At 38.5% G+C, this 21275-nt stretch overlaps 1 protein-coding gene across 1 annotated transcript in view; it reads left to right on the top strand.

Moving 5' to 3' along the window:
- Positions 1-17429, top strand: part of COL4A3 (collagen type IV alpha 3 chain) — a 55878-nt gene extending 38449 nt beyond the window's left edge. Inside the window, exons 33-52 of the mRNA XM_062005581.1 lie at positions 640-729; positions 1255-1389; positions 2094-2192; positions 3682-3771; positions 4156-4295; positions 5291-5417; positions 5670-5750; positions 6705-6803; positions 7762-7812; positions 8824-9009; positions 9617-9747; positions 10200-10272; positions 11558-11629; positions 11752-11871; positions 12130-12228; positions 12819-13031; positions 13666-13843; positions 14559-14673; positions 15963-16135; positions 16377-17429. Of these exons, the coding sequence (XP_061861565.1) occupies positions 640-729; positions 1255-1389; positions 2094-2192; positions 3682-3771; positions 4156-4295; positions 5291-5417; positions 5670-5750; positions 6705-6803; positions 7762-7812; positions 8824-9009; positions 9617-9747; positions 10200-10272; positions 11558-11629; positions 11752-11871; positions 12130-12228; positions 12819-13031; positions 13666-13843; positions 14559-14673; positions 15963-16135; positions 16377-16461 (2357 nt within the window). The 3' untranslated portion in view covers positions 16462-17429. The remainder of the gene's footprint in view (positions 1-639; positions 730-1254; positions 1390-2093; positions 2193-3681; positions 3772-4155; positions 4296-5290; positions 5418-5669; positions 5751-6704; positions 6804-7761; positions 7813-8823; positions 9010-9616; positions 9748-10199; positions 10273-11557; positions 11630-11751; positions 11872-12129; positions 12229-12818; positions 13032-13665; positions 13844-14558; positions 14674-15962; positions 16136-16376) is intronic.
- The last annotated feature ends 3846 nt before the right edge of the window (positions 17430-21275 follow it).

The following is a 21275-nucleotide window of genomic DNA, read 5'->3' as shown; positions in this document are numbered from 1 at the left end:
CTGTTAACCAGAGATAACTTTAGGTAAAATAGGTAATCCCTATCAGGTTTGGTCTTTTTTTTCAGAAATGTGTTCAAATTTGATTTGTAGAGGAAAAGAAATATGCTGCTTATGTCTAACAAAGATTTGTTGTTGTTACTATATCCTGCATTATTCTGTGAAAAAGAGATGGTACATACCTTTTTATATATACAATCTATAAAGCTAATTATAAACATGTAGCACCTGACTCAGTTGTGCAAACCTACAATGGTGATGTCTTTTGAAGGAAGCTGTCATGTCCCAGCTGGCCTTTAATTCCTGAGCCAGAAGGGAGTCTCTTTCCTATCATCCCATGAGAGGTCTCACATCCCTGTGTGGATATCAGATCCGTTAGCTTCACTGTCAGTTATTTCATTCATTGACAGAAGCTGTGGCAGCTACTAATCTAGGTAGTTTGTGGATTACTGTGTGGGTAAGTGCTGTTCGTGTGGTTAAAGACTGGAAAACAGGCTTGGACAGTATGTTATATAAATGGAGAAAACAATAAAATAGGCAATTAAACACTTGAATGACAGGCATATATGTGGCTTTCTGAAGTAACTTCTGTTTCACTGATCAAATACTAACCAATATGTTCCTATTGTTTCAATTCCACAGGCTCAAGGGGAGAGCCAGGTATAATAGGCCTATTAGGCATTCCTGGACCGCCTGGCATGATTGGAAGACCAGGCCACCCGGGTATCAGAGGCAAGTGGCTGTAGTAACTATCTCCATTATTATTTGGACTTATAAGAACCTTCATGCTGAAGTAGTCTCATGATGCATCTTAATGTATGTTACCCCTCCTGAAAGTGTGTCATACTGGAATTAATCTCTGAGTCTTAGTAAATCTTTGGCTCCTGTATATGTGCAGCCTACAGACTGAATGACAACATTGTTTTAAATATTTTTAGCAGTTTTTAATTACTGGTGATTTGCTAAATAAGGAGCAGAGAGCTGCTTTTCCTCTATTTTTCCCATCCCATTCATGTTCCAAATATCATTATTATAGATTAAATGTCTATTCAGTATAGGAATAATTATTGTCTCTTGTCATAATCTCTGCTTATAGATGCTTTATTGGTGACTGGAGTAATTAAGAAGCTATTTCAAGTTTTTGATTTGGAATGTACTTACATATGTAGTTGCCCTTGAAGACAGCAATTTCATTTCTTCCTTCATGACATTGTCTAGTCAGGTTTCTTCAGAAAATTTCATTACTTTTTCTTGCAGGTTCTTCTGGGTTCCCAGGACTAAAGGGAACAAAAGGGTTTCTTGGAGCAAAAGGTGAACCAGGTGATAAAGGTTTTCCTGGACCATCTGAGACCTTGGTTGATATTGGGAATAAGGGAGAACGAGGCTTAAAAGGTACATATGCATTGTTCTGTCATTCGAAACTAGTTAGGGTTGTCATCACGTTGCATTTCTGGTTTACTCCAAAACATGGAAGAAACTGTCTCCACTGTGGAGAGTATTCACATGGCTTTCAAGTAATTATTGATGAGCATTGTAACTACCTTTTTATTTTTGGGATGGTTGGATATTTACACTGAATATTTATTTCCATTTTAAATATTCCAAATTCCTTAAAAACCCCTGTTGTTGTAATGTTAAACCAGTAAAACTATGTCAATAGTGCTAGGACACTTGTATACATATGGTTCTACTCATCTAGTCACCCATCAGCACAGAAATGGGTGTGCTTACCAACTAGATGCTGGACTATAAAGAAATTGAGTCCACTCAGAAATATTTGACTGACAGAAGAACTCCTTTGCTTTCAATATTAATACAGGCTCTCTGAATAGGTGTTGTACATGCTTAACTAGTGCCATCTGGCTTTTTGTGCACACGTTTTCCTATGGAAGCTTTTAGAAACTTCCTTTTGTCTCCATATGAGAAATAAAGAAGGCATTAACTGTGAGCTTTTGTCTTGCTTATGTGTGTTCACAGAGTGAAAATCCTATGCTCCAATTCTGGTTCATTAGCTTTAGGAATTCTAAAACTTTTCATTTCACATGAAACACATTCTGTTATTTTGCAATATTTTTTTAAATGAAACTTTCTTTTAGGAGTTCAAGGAAGAATGGGTCTGAGAGGAGAAAAAGGAGATGCTGGTGTGCAAGGTCCCCCAGGTCTTGATGGATCTGAAGGAATACCTGGTCTACCAGGTATGGAATCTGTATATTGAAAATTAGTTTATCAGATAGGCAGTAGAGATAATATTACTTCAATGCTAGCACATAAACTCAGCTCCAGCAGCAGCATTCTCTATATTAACTCTGAGGCTTCTCTGAGATTTCTGAAAGTGAGCAATTTCAAAAGCTGCTATTTAAAAATCACAGCAGCTATCACCAAATGATTCTTTGTTTCCTTCCAAATATAGACCATTGTTTGGGGTGGTAAATAGAAAATAGTATTAAATACTGAATAATAGTAACTTGAAAATCTAAAAGCTGATGGAGCCAATGAATAAAAATGTGTTTTATAAAAATGAAGTTTGAATTCCTAGAGTTATTTAAAAGGCAGGAATTCTACAATTTTGCACAAAAATATTTCAGAAGCCTTTTTTTGTTTCAGATTGATTTTGTTTCCCTTTTCACAGCCTGCACATTTGTCTTATATTTTGGAAGTTACCAGATATTCATTGAAAAGCAGACTTAAAAAGAAGCTGCATAAATTATATACTTACCTAAGCTATTTCAAAGTTGTGCTGTGCCATTACCATACCCCTCATACGTAACAATACATTGACCCTTGAGTAAGAAAATGCATCTGGTTTTCAAATGCATGCTAATAAAACGTTTCTTCCCTGAATTCTGTATTTTTGAGTCTTTGAGGTAACTCCTTTCTAGAAAACCACACAACACTATAATTAGGTACATAAAAATGATGACAGGTAGGAATAATTTTAAACTTGTCATCAAAATGGCCCTTCTTGTGATGGCAATTATCCATGCTATGTGTCATCATAGCGTGACTGTTACATTCTGGCATTGACATCCTGTGAAGTCATTGCACTGTAGCCATCACAGGAAAAACTGCAAATGTACCATAACTCCCTAACTTCTAATGCAAGAAAATACGACCTTACCTGCCTAAATGTTCAGGCATTGCTAGTACCCTGGTATTTAAACATCTGGACATTCTAGATGCAACTAGTTCTTATCGTCATTAACGTGAATGCTAACGTAGCTAAATTAAGCTAAAGCTGAGTGGGGAAAAATGGACCTGAGCCATGAAAGAAAAAGCTTTTGAGGATATTAGTCATGAGAAGTTCATAATAAGTATGTGGTAATGTGATTGCAATATGCACAGAAACAAGACTGAACTCAGGGGGACAATGAAAGGAGAGTCCAGTGCATAAATACAAATTTCTGGTCTTGATCAGAATTTGCAAAAGAGTATTTCAGGTGCTGCTTCCGAGTGCTGTGGTCACAAATCATGCTGATGCGGGTGATGCTTGTTATTTCCTTGACTTTAACCTACCAGAATGATAATTTTATCAGTGTCTGGGGCAAGAGGCTGCATGTGGATTTAGAAAAGTGTAAGATATTATGACAGGGTGTGTGGTAGAGGATTCTGTATTTGTGACGGCACTATCAGACAGCCAATGTCTAAAGCAAACATGTGAAGGTCACTTATTTCTTCATCTTGCAGGTGTCAAAGGATTTATGGGTCTTCCAGGGATGCCTGGAGGACAAGGAATCCCAGGTGCACCAGGAAACAAAGGAGACATGGGAATTCCAGGTCATTTTTCTGTCAAGCCATTTTACAAGTTCACAGAACTGTACAGAAGGATTGGCACAGATCTGAGCAGTTACCATAAGCACGCTACACAGTAGTTTGAATGTGATTCCTTCTTTGCAGTATGTGTAGACTTCTCAAAACCCCAGTGTTTGCTTGACTTGTAGAATGCAGTTCTCAGTCTCTCCATATTAAATATAACTTCTTCAATGTATATATTGTTAAATGGCAGAACCTCTTTTTAATATGTTTAGACATCACTGGCTGCATAAAATACTTTAATGAGGTGTGAATATCTGACTATACAAGCAATAGCTCACAAAACATGAGGTGTGGTATGCAATTATGATCTTTTTAAGAATGGCATAAGTATCTTTATTCTTCTAGGTCCAAAAGGACAGAAAGGATTTCCAGGCTTTCCAGGACCATCAGGTGACCCTGGGCTACCAGGCTATGGTGGCTTTCCAGGTGACAAAGGAAATCCTGGGTATCCATCTGCTGGGCCTCCAGGAGAACCTGGTCCAAAGGTATTAAGGCAATGGAAACATCATCACATTAGGCAATAAGCAGAGCCTTGAACTATAGAAACAGAACAATGTGGAAGCAAAAGCTGCAGAGTTTGCAGAAATAAACGATTTCTTAGGGATAAGAAATTCTATTGGGTCATTACCTAGGAGAAATTTTTTAGTTCATTCTATCTCATTTTTCTCTCAGAGCAATAATTTCTTATTTGTAAAGATGAAACATCTTGGAAACATTTTTGTTTCTGTAAAAGTTGTTAATCCAATGAGAACACAGACTTGCACTTAAAGTCAACAGTAGAAATACTTTAAAAGGGCTGAAAAATGTAATCTTAGCAAATGTGGAAGTTTTCTAATCTAAAATGGCACTCTTGTTTTTTGATAGTCTAATAGTATGACTAAAGAAGATTAATTTCTCTCAGCAATATATATTGCATATTGGATTTCAACTAAGAAAAAATCAGTATCATTAGGTCAACTGGATACGATTTTACTTCACATGGTCTTGTTGAACAACTGACAGTCTTCTTACATATGAGATTATCTGAACTACGTGGTTGAGTCTGTAAAGTGTACTATACCTCATATAATCTGTCTAAATTAGGGAGCCAAAATGAGATTACTGTCATGAAAGTCAGTAGGAATCCAAGGGAGAATATGCATTTTAGTATTTTGCATATCTGTGTATTATGTAAGGAATATATATTTGGATCAAAAGAGGAGGGAAGTCTATGTACAGGTGAAAACATCTAAATACTGAAGTTAGTTTGTATAGAATAAAGATAAATCTTTTTTTCTTGGCTATGTCTAAAGGATCTGTAGTATTATGAGAAGACTTCATGTTAGTCTACTTCGATTTTTTTGTCTGAAAATCATAATGAACCATAATTGCACTTAACCTTTAAAATTACATATGATTTTTCTACTGTTCAAATATGAAATGTAATGTATTTAATACAGTGTGATTCTTTTCCTGTTTGTGTGCAACTGCTATTTCTTAGGGAGATCCAGGCCTCCCAGGAGTTTTGGGCAGCAAAGGAGAAAAAGGATCCCAAGGTCATCCAGGACGTAGAGGAGTACCAGGTCCACACGGGAGCAGAGGGGAAACTGGAGGTGTTGGCATCCCAGGTATATTTTGGTTTGGAGGGGTGGTGAGATATTGACATGTTTTTAGGAGATAATTTCTCAGTAAACTTTGCAGGGTGCCATTTATATTCAATTGCTGTAAACCTAAACAGCTCCTTTGTAGTCAGTGCAGCCAGGCTAGCTTCCATCAGCTAGAGGTCCTTTGCAGCTGTCCAAAGCAGAAATGATAGCAAAGTTTTCAGACTGAATCTGGATCTACTGATAATACCTTTTCTCCTGCATTCTTTCTTATAGGGAAGCTTGGACCTCCAGGAGATATTGGTGAAAAAGGACAGCAGGGCTGCCCAGGACAACAGGGCATTAGAGGCCCTCCTGGTACAGTATATAGCATCTCTCCCAAATCACTGCCCTCTGGTTTGTTATTTTCTTTGTAATGAAGCAGTTGATGTTCTTCTGAGTTTTTTATAATGTAACTGATGCAATTGCAATCTCTATTTATGGTAGTTCATGCCTTTGTTTACCTTCTCTGGTTCCCCATAATGTCCTTAACAGTCTGTTTTCAGTGTTATCAATTCAGCTGAGCCAAGAGCCTTTAATTTTGTTTCACTATTGCAAAGCATTTTGCCTTTTTTTTTAAATCTCAAGATTTGATGTCCACACAATTATAGGAAAGGCTTGTTCAACATCCTAAAAGAGACTAATAAGCTAGGATGTAGTGAGATGAGAGTGAAAAGAAGGGGCAGAGCTGTAGCTGTTTGCTAAAGCAATGGAAAAGATCAAACCATTCAAAATACACCTAATGGAGTGTGTCTGCATCAGAGAGATATGCAATACAGGCTTTAATGAAGTGAGTGCCAGTCATTGTCTTCAAAAAGAGCATTGAATGCTCTTATATTCAGAGATCTTCATCAAAGTTATGTGCTTTTGCAGACTTAATGAACTTGCACTGACTAATCAGCAGAGTTAGCATAGATCAGAATCTAGTACCTCTTTAGAGAAACTCTGAATTTGTAATAAAACCCAGGAGGGAAAGCACACTGCATGTATGGATTCCTGCTCCTGCCAGCACAGGTTAGTTCAGAGGCTGGGTCCTAAATTGACTTGGAAAGACAGGAAGTTATGGCCTGTGAAAATAGTGGGGGTGCTAAATCCACTGAAGTCCAGTGAGCTCAGTAAAAAATATACACTACTCTTTACAAATGTTTATTTACCAGCACAGTTACATCTTTGAATTAATTCAATTTTAATAAAGTGGACTCTTACCTTCTCCCTTTGACATGCGAAATTGTAGAAGTGAAAGTGATCATTGTGGTCCATTATAATTCACAGGTGCTGTCGGAGACCCTGGAGAAAACGGACTTGGTGGTGCAAGAGGTAACCAAGGTCAGGATGGTCTGCCTGGTGCCCCGGGAGTAAAGGGAGAACCAGGTAATGCCAGTGAAATATTTTCACTCTGTTTCACAATTGTTTTTTTTTTTTCGTAGTTAAACTAATTAATCCTTCCCAAATAAGCCTTACAAGGAGCTTCTGTGAAGCCAAAGATAAGTTTATAAGTAGCAGGTTTTTTACTTTTACGTGATTCACAGGTCTCTCTCTGTAATTGCTGTACATGCTTTTAACAGCACAAATGCATATATCACTGCTCTGCTATCCACGTGATTCACCATAAAGTTACCTAAAAACATTAATGTCTGCAAGAGTCAAAGTATTGCTGTCAACAGTTCTCTACATGTTTATTATCAAAGAGATGAGAAGAACCAAAATCCTTTTAAAGGAGTCTCCTCTCTTACATGGAAATAAGAAAAGAGGAATCACAGTGCTTACTTACATGACCAGTGAAGGTTGTAAAACCTTTCATTTTAGTGTCACTCCTGATGTCATCAGCATCCACAGATAGATTCACCCCTCTGATGAATTCTGATAAGAAGGTGCTTTCATATTTTACAGTGAAAATATTTCTTTGCATATTAGTATAAAGAGGATATTGAGAAGGCATTCATAATATTCATTAAGTTTTTTCGTATTAAGTTTGAAGTAATCACTGTTAGCATTTTTTTTTAGGTATTTTCATGTCTTCTATTTTTCTTAGTAAACAAACTCAGATTTTTCTTCTGTTTTTTTCCCCTATGAAAAAAGACACAGTTTGTTATTCTAGAATGCACCTCAAATATGATTATCAATAAGAGTTCCTACTATAAAGAATAATTTCAAAATTTAATTCATATTTCTGGATAGAAGAAATTGAAATTAAAATTATATTTTGCATATAACTAAAAAATGTTTTGATTTTGTGAACTCTGCAGAAAAGTATTAAATATTAGACAATTACACTGCTTTCTGGCAATTATTCAGGACTTTGAGTATAATGTGACCTGTTATTTTATAGGAGCACCAGGGAGAGGAATCCCTGGCTTTCAAGGTATTCCTGGTCGTAGAGGTGAGTTATCTTTTCAGAAAGCAAAAGCTTACTTTTTAAGTACCAGAATATTTATCTCCATGTCTAAATCACCTTCTGCTTTTGGATGCTTCAGATGGCACTACGAGTGTCAGAGGAAATCAAGAGTCATTCTGTCTATTAGATCAGTGGTCTGGTGCTATATATTAAACGTCAAGAGTTCTTGCTTGTAAAGTTAAGGATATTGTAAAAGAGAAATAAAGAAGCTAACTTCAGTGGTTTTGTGAAGATATTAATACACATTCTAGAGCTTTTAACATGTTAGTTCGATACATCATTTGATTAACAGAGTTATGTTCTAATTAGAAACTGATGATGTTGCTGAATACTAAGGTTACTGTAAAAAAAGCTTCAGTGATTGCATTTTCATTTTTGTTCATTTTCCCTTTTATATTGATGAACAGTTGACTGAGGGGACTCTTCCCATTTTTTAGATTTTGCATTTTATTTCTTGTATTTGTAGAAATCCATTGATTTGCTTTACTTGTAAAAAAAATAATCTCTTCATATCCTCCATGTATAGATCATGCACTCCAAGATCAGCCTTAGATCAATATCCATTTGGAGCAGTCTCTTTGTTTCTTTGGGGTTTTTTTTTGTATTCATATTCATGCTTTTAGCTGGAATTCTATTTAAAGGGACTTACTAATTCTGATGTTGAAGGAAACATTTCTTCTACTTATGCATCAAGAAATAGTCCCTGTTCTGGTCTTTCTACCCTCTTCTCCAGTTTATTCCGTTGTATGAGCAATCTCAGAAGTGCATTTTTAAAAAAAATAAAGAAGAAAAAGAGAAGAGTAGTACCTTGCTGTGAGCCCTGTCTTCTTACAACTGTTCTGTTTTAAGGAGCAAAGTGACTTTGGGTACTTCTTCATATTAAAACCAAAGGCTCAATTCCACTTTTGTGGTGTAGTAAATGCATATGTTCTGTGTAGTCACATTGTCTTACCATCTTGACAGTTCTCCCCAAATTTAACACTTTATACTTTGCAGGAATCAAAGGAGATATGGGACTGCCTGGTTTTCCTGGGCCACCAGGTATGAAAGGTCATCAGGGTGATCAAGGACCCATTGGACCTCCAGGCTTAGTGGGGTTACCTGGATTTCGAGGTGCAACAGGCATGGCAATTACTGGACAAAAAGGGAACAGAGGTATCGCTGGTGCAGATGGAAGACCAGGTGTGTTGTTATAACTCCTTATTTCTCTGAAATAATATACTGAAATTGAAAGCAGAATTCAGCCTGTCCAGGACTCGAGGTTGAAAGGGATCTTCCTTTAAGACAGCTTCAGAATTAAACAAGTAGTTCCTTTAGCAATTAATGCAGTGATGGCTTATGCAGTATGATGTCAATTAAAAAAATGCTAAGCTCTGCAGTCCATTTGATTACATTATGTTGCTTTCTTCCCATGCAAAATGGGAAGCTGAGATCCAGCTTCAAAGTAAGATAACATGAGTGTGTAGACATGACACTGAAGGCCGTGGTTTAGCGGTGGACTTGGCAGTGTTAGGTTTACCTAACCCCTATGCCTGTGATTACAGGCATAGCTACAACTGGAGGATATTAAAAAAATTGTAGTGCTGTAGAGTACTGCAAGACCTCAGCTCTGATCTCTGATTAAATCAGCAGATTTAAAAAAAATAAAAAATGATATATTCACTTGGAGATCACTGAGATGGTGAACACCAGCACCACTGCAGAGCTGTTGAATGTTGTACTGCATTGTATGTAACAGATATGAAATGCCGTGGCAGTCGTCTTTACTTACTCTAATGTTTCTGTACAGGTGCCCCAGGTTTTCCAGGGCCTCCTGGTCTTTCCACTCTCAGCATAAAAGGAAGCAAAGGTGTTAGAGGGGCAGATGGCATACCAGGGCCAACAGGCCCAGCCGGTGACATCGGTCCTCCAGGTCCAAAAGTCAGTGAAAGGAATATTGCTTGTTTCTTACTCCATTGTTAACTTGCTCTTATCATGAAAATAACACTCAGGACAATTAAAAACAAAACAAACAGACAAACAAAAACCAAACAACAAACCAAAACAAAAAACCCCTCCCACATCCTCCCAAAAAACCCTTTTAATAGAGCAAAGATATTAAATGGATACGAAAAATAGGCTTTTTATGGACTGAAGTTAGCCAAAGAACTAAATTATCGTGAATTTCTGGCATGTCATTTCCATGTCCATTTGATGTTACAGAATAATACTAATAATGATATGACTATTTCTAATATTCTCACAAAGAGAATAAATAATTCTGGTTGTGGCATGTTGTGAACATGTTTTGAACGTTCTAAACAAAAAGAAAATGTACTTCATAACGTGCAGATGCTGCTTCCTGCTCATTATTGGTGTCATCTGATTTTCAGGGCATAGAAGGTCGATCAGGTTATCCTGGTGCTAGAGGGGACCCTGGATTTCTTGGATTTCCAGGTGTAAAAGGTATTCATGTATTTATTACATACACTTCTGTGTGCCAAATACAACCATTTACATGTTGCATTGTACTAGTATTTCTATAACAGTACCAGGTGTGGTCCTAGACACATGAGGTTTTTCCATGAAGAGCAGAGTGTAGGTCAGCTATGAACAAAAGCATTCACTAAGAGAGCATTTTCTTTGAATTAGATACTGTAAGGATGCCCAAAGTGATGTTACAGTGTAAAAGGCCTCTTTTCCAGGCAAATTCAAAACAAGTTTGTGCTTAGTGACTAATAATATGTACAGACTTTGGGAATGAGTCTGTTAATTAGAAATGCCACACACTGCTAGAAGATGTGACTTTTTGGCAACCTCTTAGCTGTAGAACTGAAGAGGATTAAATCATAATTGCAACACAGAGTCTGGGTCCTCTGTTTGCCATAAGAATAGTCCCAATTATAATCTGATTTACCTGTTTATCAGCAGATGAACTTTTCATTTTCATGGTATCATTGATTTCATATTTCTGAGACTTAGTTTTATCAGCAGCTCTTTGAAAATTCTTTTGACATTTTTCTAGTGATTTAACTCTGAAATAGGCCTGCATTTCTCCAGTATTCTCATTTGCAATTGCATGTTAGAAATTGACAAAGTTGTCATTGCCTGTTTAACCTACTGGTTTGTGTTCCTTGGTAATTCTTGTGTATTTTAAATTTGTTCTAATTTGAACAGTCACCATACAGACAGTAATTATACATTCTTAAGCAAAAAGGTCTCATTTCATGGCATAGTCAGTCAAATCTCCTGTCTTGGTGATAAGAATACTTTTTTACTTTCAGCAGAGCTGTGGAGAGTAATATGAATATAACCTCATATTTTGTACAATAAAAAAAAAAATGCTTATTAAGTTTTAAACTATACAACCCTCCTAACAGCCATCAGCATAACTGACAGTAGGCTTAAAGGGAGTTGAACTGCACAGCATCACTAACCTGCATATTCAGTGACAAAACCACATAAGGTAAAAAATACACAATCTAAAGTTGAGATTTTAAGGTAGATTTATGGAACCAGCCATTATATGAAGATAGGCATGAAAACATCTTACAAACTGAGTGCACTTGGCCTGTAAATTAGATGGTACCAGCAGAGATGCAGAAATCCACTTTTGCATTTCAAATGAGTCTGTGCTAGTTTTTGTGAAGGATGCATAGATCATGCAGGACTCCTAAATAAAACTTTGAAACTTTGACAGTTCTTTTGGCACTTGAAATGAGACAGATTTATCTTCAATCTTATTTTTTAGGAGAAAAGGGTAATCAAGGACCCCCTGGACCACAAGGTGCAGAAGGGCCAAGGGGACCAAAGGGCCAGCATGGTAACCAACCTTTCTCATTCTAATGCCTGCTGACTGAGGCTGATTTGGGGTTTTTGTTTTGTAGTTTCTTTGCTGTCTTTTAATGTAAAACAGTAGCTCTTCATTGTATTTTTTTCTGCTAGGTCCACCTGGAGTCCCTGGGAGAATATTCTCCATCCCAGGAAGCAAGGGTCCTCCTGGACTGCCAGGGATCCCAGGAACACCAGGTGATCAAGGAATTCAAGGGCTTCCTGGACTACAAGGTTGCTTATATTTTTATCTCTATACGTGTTTGTGTGTGCTGCTTAGTGGAACATTTTGTTATGAAAACATGCTTCTGCATAGAGAATTGATGTGTCTTAAATAGGGATAATTTTAAGTAGTTCTTTGTACCTTGTTACCACTCTTATATTTATAACCTGTCCTATTCTGTCTGCTCTCCATCCTTGCAATCAGTGAGTAAGTTTCCCCCTGCAAACTACTACTTCTTGATTCTGTGTTTTTCTTGATTTACAATTTAGGGCCTAAAGGAGTAAAAGGTCTGCCAGGAAGTTTTGGTCATCCAGGTCAACCAGGACTGCCTGGACCAAAAGGGGACAGGGGATTTCCAGGACAAAGAGGTACAGGAAAGCAGATATTTCTGCTTGACTGCTACTACATTTAATACTACATACTGCTAAAGAATTTACAGATAAAGTGTATTTCTGATTTCTGTAAATCCTTATCTCCCATGTATTGAGATTCTGTAACATTTACAGTAGCTTGAGGGCCATGCAAAAACATTCTTAGCTTGTAACAGATACATGTTCACAACTGATACAAGAATTTACAAAAACATGTCTTGACTCCTCTGTTATGAATCACATTTATTTATTCACTTGGAATCCCTAGGTGTGCTTTTTTATGGCATCAAAATGGAACTAAATATTTTTATTTAGTCACTATACAATGTTTTTACTTCACTTTTTGTCTCTAAAGATGGCCATACTTCTTTAACTGCCTCACTATCCCATGAAACTCTGCAATGTAAAGCCACCTGAGCTAGGTCTGAAGGAGATAATACATCTAGCAAGAAATACTACCAATGTTAGTGTTGTATCTTCTCATTGAGAATGTTTTGTTAGTTTTCCAGTTGCTCTGCTATTTTAAATGAAATCAAAATTCAAACAAAATTATAATATTTGCAGTCATATTTGTTTTCCCTCCCCAGGACAACCTGGACTGATTGGCTTTCCAGGTCTGCAGGGGTTACCTGGGTCACCAGGTACAACCGTTGCTGGTCCAACAAGAAGAGGTTTTATCTTTACCCGGCACAGTCAATCAACAAAGCTTCCTTCATGCCCACATGGGACATCGCAGCTCTACGTTGGCTATTCACTGCTTTTTGTACAAGGAAATGAACGAGCACATGGACAAGATCTGGGTACTGTATTGGTAACAATTTTCACATTGTTTTCTTTAGTGTGCTAATACTGTTTTGTCATGAAACCCAACTCCCAGTAGGTGTCTGAGATGAATGTTGGTTTCAACCATCAGTCTGCAGAGTGGCCTGATGCTCTGAGTCAGTTCAGGAATAGCAGCTTGAAAGACACTTTTCTTTCTTGCACTCATCTATCCCCTTTTTGCTATCCCTCTAGCCATTTTTGAGGAGAAATTCATTTACTTATGGATAGATGTCTAGTATAAACATTTACAACATCTGCACAGAGCTCCCAGCACTAACACAGAATCTGAAGGAAGATCTTGGTTTTTTGGAGACCAAATAGGATGCCTTAGGGTGTCAAAAATGCCACCAGAAGCTTTTGTTTAAGTAGCTGAATCTCTGCCAATATGTCAATGACTGATGCCATTCAAGATTACACCACTTTAACAGACTTTATTCTTAGCCCTTATTTTTTATATATACCATAAGCATTTTGTTTTTGGATAATTCCACTGTATAGACACTTCTCTCTTTATAATTACCAATTGTTTTAATTCTTACTATAGTAGATTGGATGCCATCATGTGTCTTCAATCTTCTTACTGTCACAGACCTCTCCTCTTTTGTCTTTTAGGAACAGCTGGTAGCTGCTTGCAGAGATTTACCACCATGCCATTCTTATTCTGTAACACCAATGAAGTTTGTAGTTTTGCTTCTCGCAATGACTATTCATATTGGCTGTCAACTGCATCAGTAATGCCAGTAGACATGGCACCAATTTCTGGCAGGGCACTAGAGCCCCATATAAGCAGGTAAGAGCAGAAGAATTTTAGCTTTTCTGATCTGGAACCACAAACACATCATAAAATGTTTTGAAGGGAAAATTTTAGGCAAAGACCTGCCCATCTCAAGCAGAAGCACTGTTTCTAACCACCTGATTTTTTTTATTACTCACCTGAATACATCAGATACTAGTGATACTCTAATAAAAGTTAAAGATAGGGTCTCACCACAGGGCTTAATCTGCATAGCTGATATGAGAAGATGGCACACAAGGCAAGGTTTGCACTCTGTCTTCTAGCCTGCACTACCTAGTTGTTGCAGTACAGTCGGTAGGCTTCATAGTTTCTTTGTTCAGGATATAAACATTACTTTTTTAATCTTAACAAATAAAAGTACAGGACTTTCATCTAAATCACAACACCATAAATTAGTGAGCACACGAAGAATGTGGAATTTAGCTTTTTACTTAATTAAAGACAAAATTAGGAAGCTCAAATATTCTGGGACTAATTCCCATCTTATATCAATTTTTATCTGGTGTTAATAGCAGAGACTGCAAAGCAAGATATCTGGGTTACCTTCAGTTTACTTACCAGCTCATTCAATAGAGAGAACCTTCCTGAGTTGTAACATTTATAGTAAGCCTTGTCATCACGTAGATGCTAGCCTGGAAGATACAATTTTTACCTGCTTTCCTGTTTTCTCTCATACTTGCACTGAATGCTTTTGCCTTTCTTCTTACAGGTGTGTTGTCTGTGAAGGAGCTGCAATGGTAATAGCAGTTCACAGCCAAACAACTGTAGTTCCTGCATGTCCAGAAGGCTGGGTGTCTCTCTGGAAGGGTTTTTCTTTCGTTATGGTAAGGATGTAAAGACTTGAATTAATAATGTCATATCCTATCGTTTTCTTTGGCATTTTAATTTGCTCATAGCTCATTTGTTTCTTAATTATTGTTAAATTATTTTATTTCCCTTTACCAAGAAATAAACGATAATTCTATTAACTCCTGTTCATAGGAACAACTGTTCTGATCTGTCCTCAAAAATAGGTGGCATGAGGAAAAGGGGAAAAGATCAAAGGAGAACCACAGTCTCACAGAAATAAGTGCATGATCTCATTTTTGTGTGTCATGCTAACATCTAGGAAATAGGTTTGGGGAGTAGAGTGGTTAAACCAGACCTGAACACAAACACACATAAATAACTGACCCATTCCATGCTAGGCAGTTCTTTTATAAATCAGATCTTGGGGCTGAACTCCACAGAAAGCCCAAATCTAAACACATGCAGAACACTGTCTACAAAAGACTGGCTCAGCAATTTTGATGCCATAATGAGATACGAGTTAAGAAAGTATAAACTGAGAACTGATTATGGCAATATGGGCTTATTTATACTAGGGGGGACAGCATTTCATCTTTATTACCCATGCCTGTGGGATGTCATAGGAATGCCAATCAAATGAGGTTAGCAGATAGATTTAAAACCCCCTCTTTTTTTGCATGATGTTCTTCTAGGTCTAGTGTGAAATTTGTTGTCTCCCCTGGGATTTGTCCCAGGAGTAGTAATAATAATAACAATAATCTTGGAAAGAATATTTGCAGCATCTGGTTAAAATCATCTGGTTGTTTCCAACACCAACACCATGGAAATGTTTTTTTTCTAGCCAATTTTCTACCATTGTAAACAATTTTGGAGCTCCTTCTACAAGCATGTACCAACACCAAAGAAGGAAAATGTCTTCTTTGCTTTTTGTGTTTGGAGGAGCAATCAGTGCAACAAAAAATATGAACAAACAATACATAAGGGATTGGCTCATTTGTAATGCAGTTACTGTAGTCCTCTAAAGGCTAGAAGCCAGTTACTTTAGAGTCTTTGCACTGGTTGCAGTTTTAGGCCTTTTCATGGAGCAGAAAAAAGCCTTTACAGGGACTTAAGAAATGCCATAACTGTGCTTAAATTTTCGTACAGCTTCTGTTCTTCATGATAGGTTTGGTAAAAGGAATCTCTGTTCATTTTGTTTTGTCCACGATACACCATGTGCTCTGCAGGATGTTTTAGAAAGAGAATTTTTTTTTTTGCCTGCAGTTTACTAAAAGCTGATGGACAAGTTCTCATAAAAAAAACCAAAATGTCTTGGTGGTTACAGTACACGAGTGCCGGCTCAGAAGCTTCTGGCCAAGCATTGGCATCTCCTGGATCTTGTTTGGAAGAATTTCGAGCCATCCCATTCATAGAGTGCCACGGCAGGGGGACGTGCAACTACTACACAAATTCCTACAGTTTCTGGCTGGCATCGCTAAATCCCAGAAGAATGTTCAGGTAAACTGAATTCCATACACATCACACCCATGCTTCAGGTGCTTAAGGAGACAGTAACTGTTGGCATAACATGTAGGGGCTCTCCTATTAATTCCCCTCAGTTTAGACATCCCCTTTGTTAGGCGTAGGGTCGTTCTGTAGCACAAAGATGCCTTGAATGTTTTTAGTAATTCCAATACATAAGTTTCATCATCTCTTGCTCTTTTTTTCTTTAAAAAAGTAAATGTTTTCTTTCTTTTAGGAGACCTCTGCCACAGACTTTGAAAGCAGGAGAACTAGAAAATATCATCAGCCGTTGTCAAGTCTGCATGAAGAGACTGATCTAAACAGTGGCCACTCTTGATGGAACATGAAACTCTACTTTTATTGCAAAGAATTGCCTGACTCTGAAGAGCTGTAATTTATTAAAGTCCAACTGCATCTGGAAAGAAAATTATAAATTGCCAGTGAAGCACTGTGGTGAGGTAGGGCAACAGTTTGACTTCTGTCTTTGGCAAATGACAAAGCACTTTGTTGGAGAAAGCTTGTAACGGCACTCTGCGGGGGCTTCTGCTGAACTATGTCATTTCTCAGCTCCATCTTCATTATAAAACTATGGCATTGCCAGATTTTTCATGAAAGATGTTAATGCAGCCTGGTGTCATGTGCTTTTCAGACTGCAAGACAAACTAAATGCTCTACATCATCTGGTATATGTTCAGTATTCAAAGTGGATATAATGAAAATCTGGCACTTACGAGAGATAGGGTTCAATAGGAAATGGTTTCAGTGCACTTTTATATATATAATGAATCATTTAGGGTTGTTTTGTTTTGGTTTTCTTGTCTAATAAACAATTATTTCCCCACTTATTTCACCCTTCCTCTGGCTGGCTAACAGGAATACAATATTTTTTGTACCACTGCAATGATACTGGTTCTTGACTAGCCAGAGAAGAAGCCACACTGTGCATTGGGCAGACAGGACAGGACAGTGGTGACCTGCACTGCTGGTGCGAGCAGGGACTGTGGCTGAGGGCTGACTAATTGAAAGTGTTGGAAAGTTTTTCTTCGATTTCATGGCTCTTGACATAGATCATGAGATCTTTTAAATTCTTCAAAAGTTGACAGTATTGGGTGTCTGTTACGATCACATGCTTTTGTCTCTACTGATGAACAACTATTTACCATATCATAATTTGGCATTTTGATGGAATTGGCAATTCCTGTTTGGTTCAAGGGCTCCCCGTGGCATTATCAGGTTATCAACCAACCATCAGGATGTGATCTCTTTCTATTTTATTTTCATAGATTAAAAAAAAAATCTCTTTGTATTATATTCCCTATTAAAATAATTATCATGAGTTATATTCTGAATTTAAATATTGATGACACGTTTCTGTCAATGAACCGATTGCATCCAGTTAAATGTATGCATCCAAAATTTTGTAAAAATACTGGTATTTCAATTTTGCCATCTAAGCACTGACTTATACCAGAGAATCCAACTGTAAATGAACATAAATACTTGACAAGCACTTTCATTTACTCATGTAACTTATATAAAATTGTAGCTCTGAGGTTGGTTTTTTGTATTTATAACATTGCACTTGCAAGGCTATTTAAAATGTTGATGTTAACATTTCAAATGTTAATATTTTTAATACTTGCACAATCTATCAGAATTCCAGTATTTAGTGTTACAGAAGAGACCTAATTCATCTGCATCATTTTAAATGTAGGGTCTAGCAACTCATTGAAATAACCAAGATTTCTCATTTAGGTTTTTTTTTTCTTTTAGCCAGTGAAGTTTTATATTGTTTCTGTTAAAACATTTGCTTTGTGTTTGTCTGACTGTTGGAACTGTCAGTGTTACCCTAAGAAAAAGGTTCATCTGTGTTTCATGCAAGTATCTTCCGATGGAGCTGACGTGAAGATACTACATATATGAACTGAATTTGTTTGCCTGAACAGTCAAAGTACTTCTGTTTGCAAGATATAATTGTGAATTTGCAGGTTTTTATGAAGAATCTCTATGCAGATGCACTACTGATAAGAAAGTATTAATGTCAAGTTAATATTTAGTCTTCCGTTTGAACCAGGTTTGGGCTTGAGGATGTTTTCCTTAAAACAATCATGTTAGATTTTTCCATAAACTCTGAAGTTTGCTTTAAATACCCAAAGAGAATATCCACACCCGTTGCTTGTGAGGTGGTTGGGGTTTTGGTGGTTGATTCTTTGATTAAAGCTTATTACAGTCACCCAGAAGCCTTGTGTAGAGTACACAAGTGATGACCGTGGAGACCCTCATGTAAAACTTGCCAGTAAAATGCAGAATGTAAGTACTTGAAGTTGGAGTCTGCTGTAAATGGTCAGTAGAGGATAACGTTTAAGGAGAAGGGAATGGATTGTGGTTTTAGAGTCCAAGGTAAGTTGCAGAGACTTATGTTTCACAGAATAGCACATAACTGGATGTTGTGCCTTGTTTCCAGTTTTGGATTCCACTGCTTACTTTTTGTGTGGCCTTCAACAAGTTACTATGGAAAGATTTTCCAAAATAGCTTTAGATTTTGAGTGCTCAAACTCGGTCTTTCTTTCAAAAGCATGAAACACAACTGCAGGGATACGTTTGATCATCCAGGCCCAGCAGAATGCAAGCTGGACACTGAAAATGAAAGAAAAACTTGAAAAAATGTGATCTTAACTGCTCTCTGCAGATGCAGATCATTTTACTTCCCTAATGATTGTTGTGAGGATTAGTTAACTCCTGTCTAAATGCTTTGAAAGCCTTAACTGGAAAGTGCTGACAAGGTGTAAGGTGTTAATATATTGTACTGACAGAATGGAAGCATGAAAAATCAGAAAGAATGAGCAAACAAGGGGGGGCAGGGAGCAAACCTTCTGCAAATACAGACAAATAAAAATATTTTGACTAAATAAGACCCATTTCACTTGGTTTTCTTCTTCTTCCCAGCGCAAATGACCTTTTCCACTACTGATGCATAATATTAAAAAAATACATATTAATAATGCCATCTGATTAAAGTAGGTGGAGTTTACCCTCAGAAAGATGCTCATTCTCTCCTAGTTGGGACTCCACTAGAGGCCTGGCACTTCAGTGGAGATACTCAAGCTGGATGTCTGCCTGCTCTCTTTTTTCCTAGATCTGTTTCTACGTAGGATACTGCAATGGGCTGGTGACAGTGGGTTTGACCTGCAGCAACTCAGCCATGTTCTTCTCTTTGGCCTCATTCATTCATATCACAGTTAGGTAGCAACTTGCTGTTGACAGAAATATTATGTGAGAACAGGTTGTGATACCACTGAGGGAAAACTGGGACAATAAGGAAGGTTGGCTGATGGGGCCCCAAGCACACCAGCAGCCCCATGTTTTGTACCCAGCTTGCACTCTCAGCACACAGGCCCTGGCACTGCATTGGAGCCTTGCCTGAGCTCTGCTGTTGGTAGGCTCTTGCTCAGCCCTCTCTTCTGCTGCTTCCAACTTCCTGTCTTTGACCTGGAATCTGACTTGTCTTTTTTGCATTTGCCTATGGTTGCTGGATGGTTAGAAGAACCTTTTCATGTTAACAGCTTAGCTCTGTGTTGCTGGGCCCAGTATGGTGAGTCTGTTAGCAAGCTGCACAGAGACTTTCTTCCACAGAGAAAGAAAAGCCCAGCCTAGGCAGGGCAGACATCTCTCCAACAAAGGCACAAACACAACTTGCATAAGGAACCCCTTTAACTCCAGGTTCAAGAAAGGGACTGGCCATCAATGGAATAAAAATAGTTACACAATGGATGTCAACATAAAAGGATCAAAAGGGACGCGGAGGGGACCGTGTCCAGTGTGCTTCACAGCCAGATTTTAGGCTTCCTGCAGATTATTATTTTTTTAAAAAGACTCAATCCCTGCTGCTAGTTTATAAATGTTAGGGCCTGGACAAGTGAAACTGAGGCAGATTCTCATACAAGCCAACAATTTGTGTTTCAAGGAGGCCAAATGTAAGATCATATATCTAAAAGCAAACGCTGTGTAGTTTTCACTGTTACACAACTTGTATTTTTGTCTAATAAGAGATCATGTTTCAGACCAACTGCCTCTGTACAACAGTGCAGCTGGCACTTGTAAAGAACTGAATTAGCAAGTTGCATGCCTTCAATCAATATGTGCTTCAGTCCTGGCATCACTATTTTTGACCTCTAAACTATTATTGTGACCGCAAAAGAAAATGTAGGGAAAGCTCAGAGGCTACTTTCCTCTTTAAAAAAAAATACCTATTCTATATAAAAGCATTTTTCATTTTATTTTTCTGTCTGGCATTGGAAAATTGATAATTATGCACACCACAAAGAAACAGCTGCTCTAAGGCAGGCTGTGCTGCAAGCTGGAGCCAGTTTTAAGAAAGGTCACCTAATGGGACCCTTGCAAGTGCTGGACCAACATGAGGCGAAAGGGCTCTCCCTGTCAGTGGATGTACATGCTGGGTTTAAGTAGGACTGGAAGTAGATGGCTGTGTCAACTACATTTGCTGACTTTTATGTAACGGTGACAGGGTGGTAACTGACATACAGTTCTGACACCGTTTCACAGCAGAGGTGGTGTGCATTCACCAGCAGGTCAGACGTGACGCTTAACTAGCAGGCAGCTGTGTTTCAGTGGCATAGCTGAGCAGCTGCCTCTTTCGGAAAACACCCCCTGAAGTCACGGCCATGAGGCCGGTGTGCCGGGTTCCTCACACCCCCAGCTTTTCCACCCACTTAACCCATAATCAGATCTTCATGTTTCCGTATTACAAGGGCGCATTAATCTGCCCCGGCCTAAAGACACGAGCAGAGAAACGCTGCTTCGGGACAGCGAACGCTAGGAGCTGGAGGGGCCGTAAGGAGCGGTGCCAGGAGGAGCGAGCTGTAGGCAGCGACGGCAGCAGGAGCGGCTCATGGAGCGCGGCGGCGCGTCTGGTGCGCGGCGCGGCGCCCTCTGCTCCCGGGCCATGCTGGGACACAGAGTGAGGAGGCGCAGGAGCTGCGGGGATAAACAGTGTCTCCCGGTGCCGCTATTCACGCTCGGGCAGGAAGCGGCCGCGACCGCAGCCCGTCCCTCGGACCCCGCGGGTCACCTTGCGCCGCGTCCCGGGCCGCCTGCAGCGCGCCTGCGCGGCGCC

Source organism: Colius striatus, chromosome 12 (genome assembly GCF_028858725.1).
Source record: "Colius striatus isolate bColStr4 chromosome 12, bColStr4.1.hap1, whole genome shotgun sequence".
Taxonomy (NCBI): domain Eukaryota; kingdom Metazoa; phylum Chordata; class Aves; order Coliiformes; family Coliidae; genus Colius; species Colius striatus.
The sequence above is the reverse complement of the archived record's forward strand: the minus strand, read 5'-3'. Positions and strand labels throughout refer to the sequence as shown.